At 35.0% G+C, this 19,709-nt stretch overlaps 2 protein-coding genes across 3 annotated transcripts in view; one reads left to right on the forward strand and one right to left on the reverse strand.

Moving 5' to 3' along the window:
* Positions 1–6,509, forward strand: part of LOC136035213 (protein crumbs-like) — a 225,149-nt gene extending 218,640 nt beyond the window's left edge. For both annotated transcript variants that reach the window (XM_065716825.1, XM_065716826.1), the window contains exon 34: positions 1,670–6,509. In XM_065716825.1, coding sequence (XP_065572897.1) covers positions 1,670–1,894 — 225 coding nt within the window. In that variant the 3' untranslated portion in view covers positions 1,895–6,509. The remainder of the gene's footprint in view (positions 1–1,669) is intronic.
* A 4,194-nt stretch (positions 6,510–10,703) lies between these two features.
* The window catches only part of LOC136035212 (epidermal growth factor-like protein 8), a 65,108-nt gene continuing 56,102 nt past the window's right edge, over positions 10,704–19,709 (reverse strand). The window contains exons 8-9 of the mRNA XM_065716824.1: positions 14,733–14,826; positions 10,704–10,997 (exon numbers count right to left, since the gene is read on the reverse strand). Of these exons, the coding sequence (XP_065572896.1) occupies positions 10,972–10,997; positions 14,733–14,826 (120 nt within the window). The 3' untranslated portion in view covers positions 10,704–10,971. The remainder of the gene's footprint in view (positions 10,998–14,732; positions 14,827–19,709) is intronic.

Here is a 19,709-nt window from a genome sequence, read left to right on the forward strand (position 1 = left end):
AAATATCAATTATGATGAAAATAAAATACAGTATTGATTTTTAGGCAGTATTTTTGGACTCAATTTTATAGTGGACTTAAGCATATTTTAGTATTTTTTTTTTTACTACCGAGAAATTTCACCTTTAGTTTTTCTATATAGTTATCTAGTTCGCATTCCATTTCATTTTATTTTTATACTACCGAAGTTCAATTACAGCTTTTCTATATATTTCATATAGTTTTTCTTTATACTTCTTATCACCTTTAGCTTGTTTTATATATAGAACTTTAAGCTTTTCAGCTAAATTCTTCAGCTTCGCAATACATTCCCGAACTAAGCTCTAATTGCATTGACTATGAGGTTTGATTTTCGAGTTTAGGCCAGGGCTTTTCAATTTCTCTAGTATTGGGATTCTAGACCATATAAAAGATACCCCCCCCCCACATTTCTACGTGCACTTACACATAAATATATACCTTTGCACACGGAGAGAGGGGGTTCTGATATTAGTTCGAAGGGGTATTCATGGGACAACTGAAAAATATTGGCCTTAAATGCATTTTTTTTTCGTGTTTGGGAAAACTGAAATGGATAAATTTGACTAAAGATTGTAAACTAACTTAAAAAAGGATAGTATTATGTTTTAGAGATATTTGAATTACCTTAAGAGAGATAAAATAGAATAACAGAAGAAATAACACTGAATAAGAGAAATAATAAATAAAATAAAAATGAATCAGACAAAAAACAGCAAAAATAAGAGAAGAATAAAGAATAAAAAATAATAAAATGATAAAAAATAAAATAAATAAAGATAAGTAAAAAATAAAATAAGATAAAAAATTAATTTATAAAAAATATTATAAAAATAATAAAATAAAATAAATATGATAAAATTTATAAATAAAAATAAGAGAAGAATAAAGAATAACAATAATAAAAAATAAAATAAATAAATAGATCGATGTTACATTGGTCATAATAACTTTTGGATAAAGCAGTTACCAGTTTGAATCTCTGAAGTTATATTTATCCACTTTGATCCAATTCTTAAACTCTTTAATTGCTAGTAATTGTATATTCTCTTCATTTTGAAGTAGGCCTACCAACATCATCAAATTATAGCATTTTCTGTCCCCTGGATCCGTATTTAGCCTATTCATACCGGCAAAAGACTATTTTCTAAGTTTTTTCTTTCGATGTTTTGAGAAAATGAAGTTTTTAGGACAGTACTACATTGTCGTCTCTGTTGCCGCGTTGAACAAAGTATAAAAAATAATTATTTAAATTTGACACCGCTTGTGGTTTCTAAAAATTCAAACACTAATAAGATGTTGATTCCTTAAGACAACTACGATTTCTACGATTTTAAACTTCATAATTGCAGATAAATGTGGTTTTATTTCGAAAGTTGAATGTTTTGCTAATTTTAAAATTCATATAGTTAAGTAAGTTTTGATTTAACCAATCAGATTTGTCCAATCAGGATTAAACCAATCAGATTTCGTCCAGTCAGAAATTAACCAATCAGGTTTTTATCAATAAGAGTTTAATTAATTATATTCCAAAAACTAGATTTTTTCACTGTCGTTGGTACTAATAATATCAAGTACCTTTTATCCGTTTTATATCAATTAGCTTTATGTATTAATTTTATTTTTTACTTATTTTTATCCTTTTTTAACAGGTTGTGGCCTTTGCCCATAACGGTGTAGATGTTCTTGCCATTGTATTGCCAATCGCCATCATTCTCTTATTGATTATAATAGCATCAGTTACAACCTTTGTCATGATGGCGAGAAAAAAGCGCGCCACACGGGGCACCTATTCACCAAGCCGCCAGGAAATGTTTTCTCCACGACTAGAAATGGGAAATGTGATGAAGCTGCCGCCCGAAGAGAGGCTAATTTAAACTTTTAAGTAATATTAGAAAAGGGACCAATAGTTATTTTTTTCCAATTGTTGTATATTTCTTATGTACAGATCGGCAAACCAAATAGTATTATGTAGAATTTTTTTTTTTGAGTGAGAGAGCACAAAAAAAAAATAAAAATACGCATTCTAAATCTTGACTGCTATTAGAAAGCAGTCGTTGTTTTATCAGGCATGAAAGATACTAGCGATTTTTATGCAGCGATATTTTCAGTTCGATGATTAAACTATTTACAAAAGGTAGAAATGTTTTTATAACGTGTTTGGAAAAAAAAATAAGAAACTTATGGTTATCTCAAGAACTAAGCAAAATATAAGAAAACAAATTGAACGAATCGAGTGAAAAAATGACATTATAGTGACAAATAAGTGATATTATAGTGTATAAATATCCAATTGGAAGATTAGTGAATCAAGCAATCCTTTCTGGAGAAGCCACCCGCCGTCCAATGCTGGATTAAACATATCGTTGTCTAAACTTGAACAATTAGTATCTTTCGAAAAATATGTATATTTAGGATATTTCTCATAGTTTTCTAGTGAAGTATATTGAAACGTTTTTCGAAAAATATGTATATTGTAGGATATTTCTCATAGTTTTCTGGTAAAATATGTTGAAATGTTTTTCGAAAAATGTGTATATTTTAGGATATTTCTCATAGTTTCCTGGTGAAATATGGTGAAACGTTTTTCGAAAAATATGTATATTTTAAGACATTTCCCATAGTTTTCTGGTGAAATATGGTTTTTCGAAAAATATGTACTTTTCATGCAAATTGATGATTTTATGCCGTTGCGTCAAACCACACCTTCTTCACCCCTTCTGTCATTGTAAGAAATCTGCCTACCGTACCTGGATATACCATACAAAATTGAATATGAAGAAATTGATGCGGTGTGTACTTTTTAGATGGCAGCACCTCTTTTGGGTATTAAAGATAAATGGAAAGCGATCATATTATTCCGAATGACATGTGACGCAGGGAGTGCCCCAGAAATTGATAATAACTAATTTTTATTTTCCCTCTAAGACTGTGAATAACAGAAAATTATGAGCAATTTTTATCACTAAAAATGTATAATGAACTATAATGTTAGTCACTTTTAAGTATTATAATCAGTTTTTAGGGGGCTACATTTGCTGTTTCTGTTATTTCAGACGGAAGTTGATAATACATTTTTCATAATTATTAATAAAATTTTACTTTTGGAGCACACCTATAGTGCTCATTGTTAAGATTTATTGAAATTTTCTAAATTTGATGTATTTTTGTCAAGTCTTCTTCGCATCACTTAAGATGTACCTTATACTAAGAGAAACCTCCCAAGTGCTTTGATGCCATGTTAGCCTTTCTTATGTTATTGTTTGTTATTTTATTCTGTTCAATCTGTATTTTCCTGAAGGAGATGTACACATCGAGTAATTGTGATAAGTATTCTTGTATGCTGGGAGTTTCGAACCAATTCTGAATCCCACATATTGAAATGCAGATAAGAAACGTCAAGTAAAAATAATATCTAATAATTATAGCTAAAATTATTGATACTAGAGGATTGTAAATTATTTGCTAAAACATTTTAACTTAAAGCTGAACAAAGCCGGTCCGTGTTTACCTCCAGAAATTGTGTGATAGATGTTTTTTTTTTAATTCACGGGGGGGGGGATTTGAGGGGATTATATTCAAAATTACCGATACCAAGGGCTTCCAAATTATCTGATAAACTAATATAATTTAAAGCTAAAGAAAGCTGAACTGTGAGTACCTTCAGAAATCGTTTTAAGGGGGGAGGGGAGAGGGAAGTATAGTCTTTAATTCATGGATGGGCAAGAATACTGACTTGATTATAGTCAAGATTATCAATGCTAGGGGCTTGTAAATTATTTCCTAAAATTATTGAATTGAAAGTTGAAGAAATCTGAACCTTGGCTACCTACAGGAATTGGGTGTATGTGGGGTGGGGGAGGGGTTGTAAGTTTTCTTTTAAATTTATGATTGGACAAGAATGACGGGAATTGAAACTATGGATAGTAAAGATTTGTAAATCATTCCCTAAAATTATTTAATTTGCATTTGAACTGTTGGCACCTACAAAAGCTGTATGGGTGGGGGGGTTTAATAATTTTGTTTGTTTTAATTTATGGAGGGCAGAGAATGTTCATGGAATTTTATTCAAAACCATTAAAATTAGGTATTTGTCAATTATTACCTAAACTATTTATATAAACCAAAATGTCAAAAATATATTCACTAATTTTCCCGTTGGTGTCTAAGTATCACCGCTTTTGACCAATCAGAGTTTGTTTTCTATTGTATAACTGGTACTGGAAGGTCGAAAATGATCAGTTTTGACCAATTAGAGTTCATTTTATTATTTTAATAGCAGTCTCAATTGGTCTAAAGGAGCAATGCATAACTGAGTACGCATCAAAGCCAGAGCTTAACGTCAAACCGCGTTAATTTACCCATTCTGAATAAAATAGCAAATATTTTCCATCACGTCTACAAAAATGTTGTCACAGCTATTCTCAAAAGGAAGTATAAGCAGGAGAATGCAGAATTTTTTTTTTGTTGAATATAGAAAGTTTTAATCTAGTATAAAATGGGAATTCCACCTGATTGGCTCTGCTGTGTGAAACTTTAAAGCGAATAAAAGTACCAAAAGTTTTTGAGTCACGCATTTTTTGTTTTCAAAAAAGCTCTTTTCTCTTTGCGCTTGAATCCTAAAATAGAAATTGAATGAAGAATGTTAGCCTGTAGAACTTCTGTAATATGCGCATATATTGACAATCAAATATGACAATTGAAATGTTTTTTTTTTATATTTTGAGCAAACAAACTGTGATGGTTTTTATTTGTACATATGTTTGTTTAGTTTCGATCTCTATTTTGAATGAATGATTATCAAATTTTCATTATCGTGTCATAAATTGTAGTGTATATATATTGTAGTTGATTTACTGAAAAAAATCCATTCCTATACCAGTAATTTTATCTGCTTTCAGCAATTCCTTTTTTTCATTTTTAAATAGGACCTTATATATATTGCCAATATTTTCTCAAAAAGTGGAACATACATAAATCGAGTATAGACCAAGATTCTCATATGTTCAATATTTACATTCTGAGCAGCCCTAATTCAAGCCATGAAAGTCCATTGCCTCAAGATCCGAAAAATAAGTTAAACCCATAGACTTTATAATACTGTAGTCACCACTAAGACTGTTGTGGGACCTTTTGGGTTTTTTTGTGGAGGGGGGGGCAAAATCTTGGCTTGCCTCATTACATTAGGCACAGCTATATTGAATATACTGTAAAAGCTTGTATAGGAGATGCGACCAACGATAAACGTAACTCATGTCATGTGAATTTAACATTTGGAGGCTAGCTAGTAAAAGGGTTTTGTTTAAACGTTACCCAAAATGTTAAAAAAGTGACCTGTCTCTGTCTCTGGATTCTATCATTCAGAGACAGGAGAGGGGTTTTGTAACCAGAAAAGCTGCCCCCACAGGTGCGTTCGCTATTCGCCTCCACTCTGCTTATCTGCCCTTAGAAGTCTCCCTCTGTGCACAATCTTAATTGCGAGCAGTCAGCAGATAGACTTCCATAGTTAGAGGCCGGCTTAAGTGTACAATAGCAGACACTCAGGCGAGGTTTTTCAAAGTAAGGGGTAACTTCACAGGGATACTTATTTTACGGGGGTGTGTTTCCTAATGCTTCTTTACTCCTGGATTTAGGAAAAAAGGCCTCTATTTTCTCTACCCACTCTTATCGTCCAATTCTTATCCTCATTCCCTTCCATTAATGGTCCAAGACTTATCAAGAGCTTCAATTCTTGACTCAGGGAACGTCAATACGCTAGTGCCCATCAAGTATTAAATGGCCTCGTGATATGCGGAAAACCCAACACTCTCAGAAGAACTATATGAAGGAGGCCACCATTATCTATAATTTGCCCATGTTCAGCCGAACATTGCATTAATCTTACGGATCTTGAACACCCAAAACATTCATCTGAAGTTTATGTCTCTTCATCTACTACCCTTGGGATTACCCGTACACTACCCTTTGATTTATAATACTAATACATGAAAAAATCATTATGCACTTTTATGTAGTCGACTCAAAATAATATGATTTAAATAATAAAGTCATTTATTTACACTTTCTTCAATAGCTAGGGAAAATTAAGTCAGAAAAACAGCTGGAGAATTCAGGGCTGCCCGCATGAGAGAATAGAAGGCCAAGAGCAATAGAGTTTAAATTTTGTGGCCTTAATTGTGGCCTTAATCTCATGGCTTTAAAAACATGCCTTAGATGTAACAAATGTTCTAATGAAATGCATGTTCCATTTTTTCGTGTAAACCCAAACCCTATTTTATTTTTTATTAACATCAAAATCTTGAAAGGAGTTTTATTTAAGGTAAAAATTTAAAAATTGTATGAAATACGTTTTAAAGCGTAAACCTATATATGTGTTTTAAATTATGTAGTTGAATTAATCTATCAAACCGTCCATTAATTGTTTTTGTTTTACACCGTCCGAACACATATGCATATGAATTGTGTATTAAAAGTGTTGTTTTTACTGGAGAATTGTGTTATGCCTTTCTTTTAGGTTTTTATCCTAACCCGTTCTAAATGTTTGGATGCCATCTATTGCTCTTAGGTTTTTAATTTATTTTTTACGAGTCGTACTGATTATGGGTGCAATGCAATACTCATGTTAGTACCACTAAGAGGAGGAGAAGTAGGATAAAAAAAATGTTGAACGCTGACAATTTACAATTCACAATTCATTTCGGTTTATTGGTATCGATGAAAAGCCTGAAAGTTCAATTAAGTTTGTTTTTCTGTTTCTTGATATTGTCACCATTGATTCAATTTACAGGTACGGGAGCTGAGACAAGTGATGCGTGGCAAAATGCATGTGAAATATATAATTTGGGCTATATATAATCAAATTAGGAGGGATTTTTCCTTAATGGAGGGAGGGGGATCTATTCACCAAAAGAATTAAAAAGGAGGTTATAAATATTAAAGCTATTGCTAATATTAAGTCTAATGTTAAAAATGCAGTAGATTGTGGGAATAATGAAAAACATCACTCAACTTTACCTTCCCATTTTCGTATATAAGCTACTGACTTGAGAGATAGGCTAGAAATATTTTCAGAACGCTGACAAATCAATAAGATATAGTAGGGGTTAAAACTAGGCATGATGCTTCTCATATAGCCTGAATCTGTTGATATTATTCATATTAAAAATTGGTCACCTGTGTGGAGGAATGTTTCCCTTTTCAGTGCTTGTCAGTTTTTTTTCTATGCAAACTAATTCAAGGAGTTATTTCGGTATTGAGAATATTTAGGATTAACTGGAAAAATTGTCAGACTGTGAAAGGAGTGTCGTTTTTTGCTATCATAAAGTTTATTCTTTATGGAATTTCATCTTTACGATGAAGTTATTTCAAGTAATTCTTAGTAATGTTCGTTTTAAACGAAGATGGGGACAATTTAGTGCTATCCTGGTGGCAATGAAGATAACAAGGCCATATCCAGGGGGTAATTATTTTGACGCCACCAGTGACAATACTGATGGTACTAGGGAATGGTATTGCGGTCGAGATGGGCCACGGTCTCTTGTGGACTATACTGCCACCAATACTCGTAATCTAATGGGCTACCCGGGTGAGTCCTGAAGTCAGTACTGTAAGTTCTCTGGTGTCCATGCTGGTAACTAGTGTAAGAATGTGGCCTATAGTGACAAGGTCAACTATAAAGCGCCACGGATTCTACGAGTTCTTCCCGCAATGGTGTTATTAGTGTGGGCTAACCACAGCGATAACAAGTATAGGTACGGCAAGTACACTACATGTGGGGCTTATGTGCCACTATATTTGGCCCAATGTGCCACTGCCTGTTCCACCAATAATATCAATCAAAATATCTTTGTGGAGAAGAGTGGGTCCTCCAGTGGATATTACAATGACTGTAAACTCCTAATATTCTTTGTTACCCCTACCACGGTTAAGAGAAAATAATCGATAGCACTCGTAGAAAATAACTCACTTTTGTTACCATTGTCAGCTCCAATATCAAGAAACTCAAATTTAAAAAGGAATTTACCTTAATTATAATTAATTATAATTAATTTCCGTGGCTCCGTGGGTCAGTAAAGTCAATGGTAGCCCCAAAATTGAATTTGCTTTATCCATAATTTATATTTCAACGGCAGAATTTAGCTAGCCCATGAAAAGACTAAAATAGAACTGCAGCACAGATCAATTGATTCCCTCTTGCAAAATTGTTACATTGAGAACAGGCTACCCTCTACAAGACTTTAACGTGTAAATAAAATTATATTATAGCTAAATCTATGTACAAGATAAAAGGGAAATATATCTGATAGAAAGGGGCATGCACCCGACGATTTGAAATATTTTTTTATTAATGCTTATTTTAACGAAGATCGGGATAATTTAGAACCATCATAGTAGCCTTGATTGTATCAAGCCCGTATCCAAGGGCGGATATGGGGTTGACCCCGCCCCCTGAAATTATTTTCCAGCTCGCAAAAACGTTAAAAAAATGCATATAAACTAATTTGTGGTGTTTTTTTTCTTAGTTTTTTTTTTGCAATCCTCTCTCGGAAAAAAAAAACGAAAGACAATCCTAAATACCGCCTTGAATGGTACCACCTAGCCAGGAAATCCCCCCTTATATTAAAATTGTTCTAGAAACTCCTCGCGGAAATTATATTACCCAAGAAAAATACGTCCTATTGACAGCTCGCCTGCAACCCCCCCTCCATCCTCCCCCCAAAATTTTCATACACTGTCCAATAAAAAACGCTTTATGTATAAAATGGGTAAATAGCATAACTTACAATCCTTTCCTAAGGGTCTGTGGAGGATCAGGTCATCACCATAGGCATAATTATTTGACCTTTCAACTATGCTGAGACAAATGACTATCTGAAAACTTTATCGGATGTCTTTGGAGAAAATGAGGCATGGGAGGGAAGCTAGTTATCCTCTAATCTTTTACGTCACTTAAGAAGGGAACTAGAAATTTTGATTTTGATTTGAACAAGCCTTGTCCCGACCTTCTAGGTTCACTGATTTGATATAATCACCCCTGGAAAAAAAACAAGCCAAATAAACACGCATCTGTGATTTTTGTTCTGGCAAAAAAAAAACTACAAAATTCTGCATTTTCGTATGTAGGAGTTTGAAACCACTACAATAGGGTTATCTGATACGCTCAATTTGGTGATGGGACTTCCATTTAGGTTCACTACTTTTTGGGGCATTTTCTCCTTTTCCGAAAATGAATTAAATTTTCTTACGCTTATAGCTATCGACGGGTAATATAAAACTTAAAGAATTTTACATATTTGGAATTAGCATAAAAAGCCAGTTCGTTTTATGTACTTACTTACCTACCACTACCTACTACTTACCAAGAAACTTACTACAAAGTGTTTTTTTTTTCAGGATACATGGTACAACTTTTCTCACTAGCATAAGTCGAGACATTACATTTTTAATCTTATGGGGCAAATTTCATCCGTAGCGTAGACAGTGCCAAGTAGACTTGAGCTGCCATAAAATTACGCGTTACGCAAGTTTTTGTTATGAAGTTGTCAAGTAGCTAAACTCAGTATATTGCCAAGTAGCCAAATATCACCCTGGCTAGAACCTGCTCTCCCAAAACTGCTATTTAAATGAACTGATTTCCTGAAATTAGTGTTCTTTGATAGGCTTATCTCCAGAAATTACCAAGATTTTCATTAAAGACCGTATCTAGGGGGGTTTGGGATTGAAGGATTTGAATCCCCCCCCCCTGAAACATTTTTCCAACTCGTAAGAAGGTACAAAAATGCATATAAACAAATTTTGGATGCATTACCCCCCCCCCCCCCAAAAAAAAAAAACCTGGATGCGGCTCTATTTTCATATATGCGTTCCTAGTGAACCAAGTAAACTCAAGATTTTATTGGCTTTAAAAAAGCATTTGTACTTTTTTCTCCAAAAGTTGGATGTACTTAGTAACTTTATTTCTTAGAAAGCTTTTCAACCTGTCTTTCCATTACACGTTATGTTCCTCGTCAGTTTGAATCTCTATTCCACATTTTTGGACAGACTACTGATGATGATTGTAACGATTTTAAACAATGAACTTTTGGTTTTTTGGATTTTTACGTCAGCTTAGTGTGAAAGGACTGGTTTAAGTTTGACTTAAAGAAAACAGAAGCTTAACGGAAGGGGTTAAACTGGTTAAACTTAACGAAACGGAACTAAAATCTCTTAGCATAGAAAATTACGGACACATTGTAATTGCCACTTTATCTCCTTTTTTCGTGTTTTGAGTGATGCGTAACATACAACATATATTTTTTATAGCTTGCGCAACAATGTGCTATAAGAACGTGCTGTTGTATTATGTACTGTCTATTTGTTGTTACAAGAGTACATATAAATTGTTCGGAGCGTCAAAAGCAGAATTCATATGAAATCGAACCACAATTTAAAAGAAAAAAGACAAGCCTTATTGTCAGAATCGGTGTGAAAAATGTGTTATTTCAATGAATAGAAGAGAATCATGATAAAATTTCAGTTTCGATTTCTGGCAAACGCAGTTCATAGATTAAATAATTCTTTTGTCGTTATTTATCGTTGAGTTTTCAGGATATTCTCGCTGGCGAGTATGACCCAAGATAAACTGTTTAGTAAAAGACAGCTTTTTTCAGAAAAAAGTTCCTTCAAACGATCATATAATTATAAAAATTCATGTTAAACCTATTTATTTAATGGTAAAAAAAAAACATACTTTCAAAATTTATGACCATCTACGTAAATCCATACACTCCAGTTAAACTAAGAAAAGAAAAAAAAATTAAACACTAATTAACACAAGCCAGTGTATCGAACACAATGTCTTTTTAATTCATCATCGAGAATAATCACCTTTCAGCTATTCAACCCATGGTACCTCTTTTGAAAATTTTGCCTTTGGCAGCTCATATAAGTTAAAGCAGTTCAAGCAAGACATTTATCATCTCTTGTTGTTTATACAGGAGCCTGAAAAAAAGGAGTGTTAATATCTATTTTTACATTTAACTATTTATCTTATTATTAAATCGATGTTAATAAATATTTTGGTACTTGTATGATAAACGCCCTACCGCTCAAGTTGTTCATTCATTGATGCATTATAGAAACCGATTTTGTTTTTCGTTAGTTTCTTCAGCTTAGCAAGAGACAAGACAAAGACAAGTGACAGAAGAGATCGAAAATGTATAATTTGGGCTATATATGTTTGCACATTAGGGAGGGGGTAGAGTATTTGGACAGTGTGGAGTAAGAAAACGGTTCTTTCTACATAATGTGCAGAATAATTGTACGTACCTATACGTAACCCCCACGCCCCCTAATGTGCAAATATATAGCCCAATTTTTTTCTAAAGTATTATATTTTTATCTTACTTCGGTATATTTCATTAGGACTAAGTATCAGAAAAACATATTAGAAGAACAGTAGGTAGTATGTATCAAACAGTTCGTGGTAACGAACTGTAGTAAGGAGCGACCCGGCTCAATAGTAACCAAAACTCTAAAAAATGGAATTCTTATGCCAATAGTTACATCAGAAGAATCGTATTTTAATGCTTATTTTAAATATACAAGTTTCATCAAGATTAGTCCTTCCCGTCAAAAGTTACGAGCCTGAGAAGATTTGCCTCATTTTAGAAAATAGGGGGAAATACCTCCTAAAAGTCATACCATCTTAACGAAAACCACACCATCAGATTCAGCGTATCAGAGAACCTTAGAAGTTTCAAGCCCCTATCTACAAAAATGTGGAATTTAGCATTTTTTGCCAGAAGACAAATAACGGATGCGTGTTTATTTGTTTGTTTTTTTCCCAGGGGTGATCGTATCGACTCAGTGGTCCTAGAATGTCGCAAAAGGCTCATTCTAACGGAAATTAAAATTTTTAGTACCCTTTTTAAGTGACCAAAAAAATTGGAGGGCACCTAGGCCCCCTCCCACGCTCATTTTTTCCCCAAAGTCACCAGATCAAAATTCTGAGATAGCCATTTTTTTCACCATAGTCGAATAACCTAATAACTATGTCTTTGGGGCCGACTTGCAGTCGCCGTGGGAGGGGCTGCAAGTTACAAACTTTGACCTGTGTTTACATAGAGTAGTAGTTACTGGGAAGTGTACAGATGTTTTCAGGGGTATTTTTTGGTTTGGGGGGAGAGTTGAAGGGGCAGTTACGTGGGAGGATCTTTCAATGGAGGAACGTTTTATTGGGGAAGAGACTTTCAATGGAGGAGGCGCAGGATTTCCTAGCATTATTTAAAAAAAACAATTAAAAAATAAATATGAAAAGTTTTTTCTACTGAAAGTGAGGAGCAGCATTAAAACTTAAAAAGAACAGAAATTATTACGCATATGAGGGTTCGCTACGTAATGAGGGCATATGAAGTTCGCTTCGTAAGTTAATTCGTAAGTTACGTATATTTTTACTTATGAAAATGTTCGTAAAAAATTAAAAGTTATAGTTGCTTTTTTAAGCAATCAAAAAATTGGAGGGCAACTAGGCCTCATCTCTCACTCGTTTTTTTCAAAATCTTCCGATTAAAACTATGAAAAAGCCATTTAGCCCAAAAAAATTAATATGCAAATTGTGTTTTAATTATTTATGCGTGGAGAGCCAAGATAAAAAAAATGCATTATTTTTTTAACGGACCAGTTTATTTAGCATTCAGTTGATATTTGCATAGAATTGACCAATTTTTTTTAGCATTCAGTTAATATTTGCATAGAATTGCTACAAAATTGGACGATATCCGATAGAACAGGCAAAACTCGCCATTCTCCACGAAAAGAGTATTGTAAAACTAGGGTAAGCATTTTTACAGAGATATGTTGCGGCCCTCTATGCTTTAATTGTCAAAAATGAAATCTATATTAGAACAACATAGACATTCATTTATTTGTTAAGAACCCCAGCAAAACACCACAAATGTGAGAAGGAAAAAAACAAAAAAGATGGTGTACAACAAAACTAGGAAAAGAACAAAGAAGGGATACAAATTACAAAGAATACGTTGACAAAATTTTCGACTATGTTTAGCAATTTGTATGCTTAAAAATCTGCATTAGCTTTGAAACTTCTGTACTATACAGGTAGATGAAGCAAATACTTCGCAAATGAAAGTCATTGACTGGATGTTCTTCTGGTCAGTTTTAGGGAGGAGTTCTTAAGGAGGAGGATTTTTCAGAAATGTGTGACACACAGCGTATGAGGCAGAAGAACAGCGTAGCCAGTAGTTACCGGTTGAGTCGGAGTTGTCAGACGCAATGGAGGCACAAGGTACTGAAATTTGGCGTCTTATTCGTTATAGAAGAAGCTTACGAGGATGATGGATTAAAAAACTATGGGTGTACATAGAATAACATGGCGATTAAGCCATGTAGGATTAAGCGATGTTGGTTCTGTAGCCGATTAAGCCATGTTTGTTCTGTAGGAACTAGAACCAAAGTTCACAGAAGTAGGAGCACAAGGATCAATTAAAAAGAATATAGGAACTTATAGGAACTTATATAAGGAACTTAAATAGGAACTTATAGAATTTATAGGAACTAGAACCAAAGTTCACACAAGTAGGAGCACAAGGATCAATTAAAAAGAATATAGGAACTTATATAGGAACTTATAGGAACTTATAGAATTTATAGGAACTAGAACCAAAGTTCACACAAGTAGGAGCACAAGGATCAATTAAAAAGAATAAAATATAATTTTTAGAAATTTAGTTGTATTCCAACTTTCCAATAAAAGTTTCTGTTGTCTGCTGTTGAGGGATCAATTTACATTTGAAATATCCTTGGTATAGCTAAGGACAGCCTAGACAAGGATCGAGTCAGCGACAATGAGCATGGATCCTTTACGTCAAGCTCACAGTTATATAAAAGGAGGAAGATGGCTCCCTCTTGATGGACTCCTTCACTTGTCTAGATTAAGTTGAGCGTGGGGAATAATTGGTAGTCCCTTTTCTGGAGGCCACTTTACTAAGAGTACCGGTGAAATCTTGATTCACTTTAAGCTAACCAGGTCTAAGATACGGCAGATTCAACCTTGTCAGTAACGATTAGCATAGATCCTTCGTATGAGGTCCACAGTTCCAAAAAAGGAGGAAGTTGGCTACTTATTGACGACCGCATTTACTTCAGTGGAGTAAGTGGAGTGTAGAAAATAAGAGGCATATCCTTTTCTTGAGGTAGGTTTATTCAAATGCGTAACATGGAATACAGAATCCTAAAAGCACAGATGGCAGCTTGATTAACTTCAAGTTTACTAGCTTTCAGATGCGGCGCAGAGAGTACAATGCAGGTATAATACCAAGTTTAACGAAAAAGAAACCCTCGACTAAATACTATGCATCGACCAAGTTATTGGCTGCCACGACAAAGGCATCAGCACACCAGGTCGCAGCGATGAATAATTGATACTACCTTATGTGCCTCCTGGAATGTGAGGACTTAAGTATATTCTAAAATGACTTCTACAAAAAAATCCAAGTGTGTTTTTAAGGTTTTTATTCTTTCTTAAAGAAACCGGCTATGTTGATTTCCACCTGAGCAAATCTTTCAACTGAATCTTGGTATTTGCAGCATTTTAACTTTACATGGGACAACAGATTAATAACAATCTCATCTAAAATCCTCCCTCTACATATGAGCTAATAACCGTATAATAGAACTTATAATAAATCATTAAATTTAAAAAACAAAATAACTCACAGTCGGCAAGTCTCTCTTCAAGTATAGCAACTTGCTCACTTAGTGACATCAAGCGGTCTTCAGAAGGAGATTCACCTCTTTCAATTTCTCTCTCCTGAACAATAAAAATAGTTAAACGTATCATATATTCTCAAACCGCCTACATTCTACATCTAACATTTTAAAATTTCTCATAACAAAATAGCGTAAGATAAGCTCTGAAAATTGACGTAATTTAAAGAAAATAGTGTGAAATTGCTACGTAAATATGTTCCATGTTATCATGCCGAAAGAAATTATCTATAATCACATGTTTTACAGATATTCAATTTTCGCTAGTCTTAATTGAAGTTTCAGAAATTTCTTCTCAAGATTTCAAAAAAAGCTTTTGTTGCTATGACATGGGCGCAAGCTTACTGCTATCGACGGTTAAGAAAAGTTCAGAAACCTTTTTATCAATGATACCAAATTAACCTTACACAAAATGCAAATGGCAGCAAAATAAACTGGCTTAAACTTAATACTAATATTATATAGGCTCATTGAATGTGGTTCTATGATATTTGACAGGTTTTTTTTTAATTTAGGCTTTACCCAATAGTTGAAAGTAGCCTGAATTTTTTTATATTGCTTCACTTACTAAGGTACCGTTATTAGTAAAGATAATGGATTCAGTGAAGATGTAAAAAGTAGAATAGCCGAGGCCCAGTTTGTTTTTTCTCGCAGTTAAAAAAAAAGCTTGGAAGGATTGGAAGATAAGTCTGCGAACCAGTATTAGAGGATTGGAAGCCATGAGAATGACAATGGCCAGTTGTGGCTCTGAAACATGGGCACGTCGGGAGACGAAGCAGGATTTGTGAAACAAATCCTGCGTTTAGGTTTTAGTATTGCTTTGGCAACAGGTGTTGTGTATCCTCCTTTCAAGTCTAAGGATTTTAGTATGCTCTATTATAACCTAAAAGATGGAGCTATTTTGCTTATTGATTATCTTTTTAAATGGGGTATCCACCATGCCCCTCTATGCAGAAATTGCCATCAGACTTAAAAAAAAGCTCATCATGTTCTACTAGAATGCAACTCAATGGATCAAGATTCTAAGAGACTGAGAAATTACACCCATTAGTTTCAAATCCTTATATCATTTGATGCTCTTATAAATTTCTACCTTTCACACAATTTAGAAGTCACAAATCCATATTCCCAAAAAAATGTCCAAGGATATTTTTAGCTGACTGACCGTAACCCTTCACGGAAAATGGAGCTCGATGCCACCTCCTCGTTCTACAATGGAAAAACAGGTAAAGATGGCTACACCACGTTTAACGGACGAAGATTGACAAATTGCCGACGATTCTTGGGCCCGGGTCAGCAAACTGGGGATAAGGTTCATCTGGCGCCAAACCGAAATCCAGTCGCTCTTGAATGGAGTGGGAAGAGACTATTAGAAGGGATTCAAAAGAAATTAAAACTTCATGAAAAGAGTAAAAAGCGAAGCTTTGAATAGACCGGGGCGGAAAGGAGAGTACGCACTCGTGATAGCCTCGGGGTGTTCATGTTGAAGTTTGTTAAAAGTAGTAGTATAGCTCTTTATAATATATCTCCTTTGGTAGTGACGCGAAATAATGTCGGTTGCAGCATTTGAAAAGGTCGTCCTGACCAAGGGGTTGGCATGCTGGGTTGGGAAACTTTCATCCGAAGGCTTCAGGTTCGAATCCTGGAGTGGCTAAATGCTTGGTTTGGGACGGGGTCAGTAGCTTGACTCTGTAAGTTCAACCAGAGTTGGCCCAGCTGTAAAAATGGGTACCTGGAGAAAACAGGGGAAGGTAAGCAGGAAGCGTTTGCGAAAGCACAGGATGACTGCCCCCCTGGACTTCCTGGCTGAAAGGCGACAAAACAGAGACCAGCACCGTTTGTTTGGACCTTAAGGGTCTTGTGCCGACATGCTTACTTTCCACCAGCAGCCTTTGTCGATTTCAAGGCAGTATTCGACTCAGTCTTTGGGAAATTTCTACGGACTATTCTTTCTAATGTTGGCCTCCCGTCAAAATGTGGCCTCCTACTCAGGGCCAAACATCAAGAGACTGACAGCTGTGTGCAAGTGAATGGTATACGTAGTACATTCTTTCCAGTTAAAACTGAAGTCGACAAGGTTGTTCAGTAGTTCTTGAGCTATTCAACTGAATTATTGATCATGTTATAACTTGCACAACCCGGAAGTTGAGCTTTAGACTCAAGTACAGGGATAGAGTTTGGCAGTGATTGTGACTTTGCTGATGACATAGCACTAGTCACCAACTCCAAGTCACAGCTGCTTATGGCTCTAAACACGCTTCTGGGTGAAGCTGCCAGGACAGGACTATCCATTAACTGGAATAATGCGAAAGTCATGGTAGTGCAACCAAAGTCTGACGCTAGCAATTCTAATTACTTGGCCACTGGAAACCAAATCGAAGTGGTTGACCACTTCACTTAGATTGGTTCTATTATATCAACGGATGACTGTATAGACAGTGAAATTCCTCCCCACGAGGCTAAGGACTCTGCCGTCTTTGGTAGACTGAGCCATGTTTGGAAGAAGCCAATGATCAAACAAGCTACCAAAATGAAGATTCTTGGAGGGTCAGAGTACTCGATCCTGCTATATAGAGCTGAAACTTGCCCTGTCACTGCAGCTGTCCAGCGCCGTCTAAACAATCTTCAATCTAAGTGGCTTCGGACAATCGAGGGAATCCAATGGACAGACTTTGTCAGCAATGACCGTCTGAGAATGTATGACTTCCAAGTCACCTTTGTCACACCTGGATGCCGAGCAAACAAGAACATCTTTTGCGATTGCCTACCGACACTCCGGCTCAGATTCCTTACGACTTTCAACCAATAAGTAGTGGCTGAAGCGGCCAAGAGAAACACCCAAATTCCAGTGAAGTGAGAGTCTCAGGAATTTCCTGGACCAAGCTGAAATTTTGCTGTCTGACGCAGAGGCTCTTTCTGCAGACCACCCTGAGTAGAGAAGGCTTACAACGCTCGCAACGCCATTCCGGCATGAAAACAAAGTAAATAAGTAAGTAAGGGTAGGGTTTGAAAATATTCTGAAAATCTTATGAGTTGACATGGCTGATCCATCCAGATGCTAATAATTCAGCTGTAAGCCCAGTACAGCGGCCAACCTTCTGATTATCAAATCGTACTTCGTGAGGACTTTGCTGCTTATCAATTTTTTTACTAGGGCCCTTACCCCCTACGCTGGGTACTTTGTTGGTGGAGCAAAACAACCACATTGGTGTCTCAGTAACTTCTGCTTTTAGCTTTGCTCCTCGGAGGTGGCTGTCCAAGGACTCAGTATTTCCATAAGCAAAAGTGTCCAACATACGTTTTCAGCCGGATAAAATACTATAAACTTTGGAAATTTCTATTAAAATTACTGTAAAAAAACCATCCCCGTCCATCCCAAATTTTTTAGTAAATTTCATTTAATACTATTGTACACAACTATGGTTGAAACTTATTTTCACGGGTCTAGGCGTTCACCCTGCCCCCGAAAATACCTTTTAGACAATTCTGCCCTGCGGAAAATCCTCCCCCCTATGTTTTATCCATTATCATTCTTCGTCAAAAATAAAAAATTCCAAAAATTCACATATAAGAGCTTTAAACCTTTACAATAATGTTCTCTGATTATTTTGTAGCTAGGGTGGCAGGGAGATGCCCCAAAGGTCAAATTTTCATGCGAAAACATCCCAACTCTCATTTAGCCTTAGGACATATATAAAATTTGTTCTAAGGGAGAGACGAGGGGAAGTAGAAGTAGAAATTGACATATAATCCCCAGGGCCGCATCCAAGACTTCTGTTTAAGGGGTTCTTTTTTTCGGGGAGGGCGGATGGATTGCAATAAAATTTAAAAATCCATGGAAAATGTGTTTTTATTAATTTTTATTACGTTTTTACAAGTCGGACAAACATTTACACCGCTCATTGAGCCTTCTGATAAATACAGAATTAGTTCTGAGGAAGAGGTGGGGGGATTGGGAGTCATAAATTTATATTTATTCTCTCTTGATTTCTAGGAATAATTTTGGTCTATGTTGTTATTCTGAAAGTAAAGAGTACATTAAACCCTGAAATGAGCAGAATTTATTCTGTATAGGTGGAGGAATGCTTCTTCCTCACCCACCTCCACCTCATGATCATAGAAATTTCATAGGATGCTTATTCGATTAGAAATTTAGAGTTATGGTCCTTTTTTATAACTCGAAAGTGATTGGAGACCAGCCAGCCCCTGCCCTAAAACTGTTTTTTATATCTGGTCCTTATTTACCCCTTAGGGTATCTGATCGACATTTTTTGGGACCTATTTTTAACTTTCTCATTGGCTGTTTAATTTTGTGTCTGGGGGAATTTTCCGGGGAGATTTCCCTAGGTAGATTTTCCGCTGAGTAGAATTTTTCGGGGGATATTTTCTTCGGGGAAGGTAAACGCTGGTCCCATTTTAGCATTCAATTTTGAAAAAAATAACCTAGAGTCCAACATTTTAGGTCTTAAGCTAAAAAATTAAACTTGACGAATAGTCTTACAGTTATCACATAAAAAAAAACTGTATGAACTAAAACACGAAGAGTAGTAAATTAAAAAAAACGTGTAAAAACAAGCATAATAAGAGAAATACTAAAAACTAAAACGGGTAGAAATAAAGTCATTTAAAATGTCAAACTTAGAATAAATAGAAATTCCTATGAATTGACAAATCGAAGCTAATAACAAATTAAAAATCAGCTAAAATTCAATTCAAAAATCAAAATAACAGAAATTAACATAAAAATAAATTCGAAAATTGAAACATAAAGTGAACAGAAATTTAAGTAAAAATCAAGAAAAAAACGTAAAAGGAATAAAAATTACTTCATACAGGAGTAAAGTTTATATAGGAGTGGTATATGGACAAAGCTTATTAGTGCCCCTTAAGGAATTAGATAAATAAGTATTTATGAAAGTTTAAATT

Source organism: Artemia franciscana, chromosome 14, assembly GCF_032884065.1.
Source record: "Artemia franciscana chromosome 14, ASM3288406v1, whole genome shotgun sequence".
NCBI classification, from domain to species: Eukaryota; Metazoa; Arthropoda; class Branchiopoda; order Anostraca; family Artemiidae; genus Artemia; species Artemia franciscana.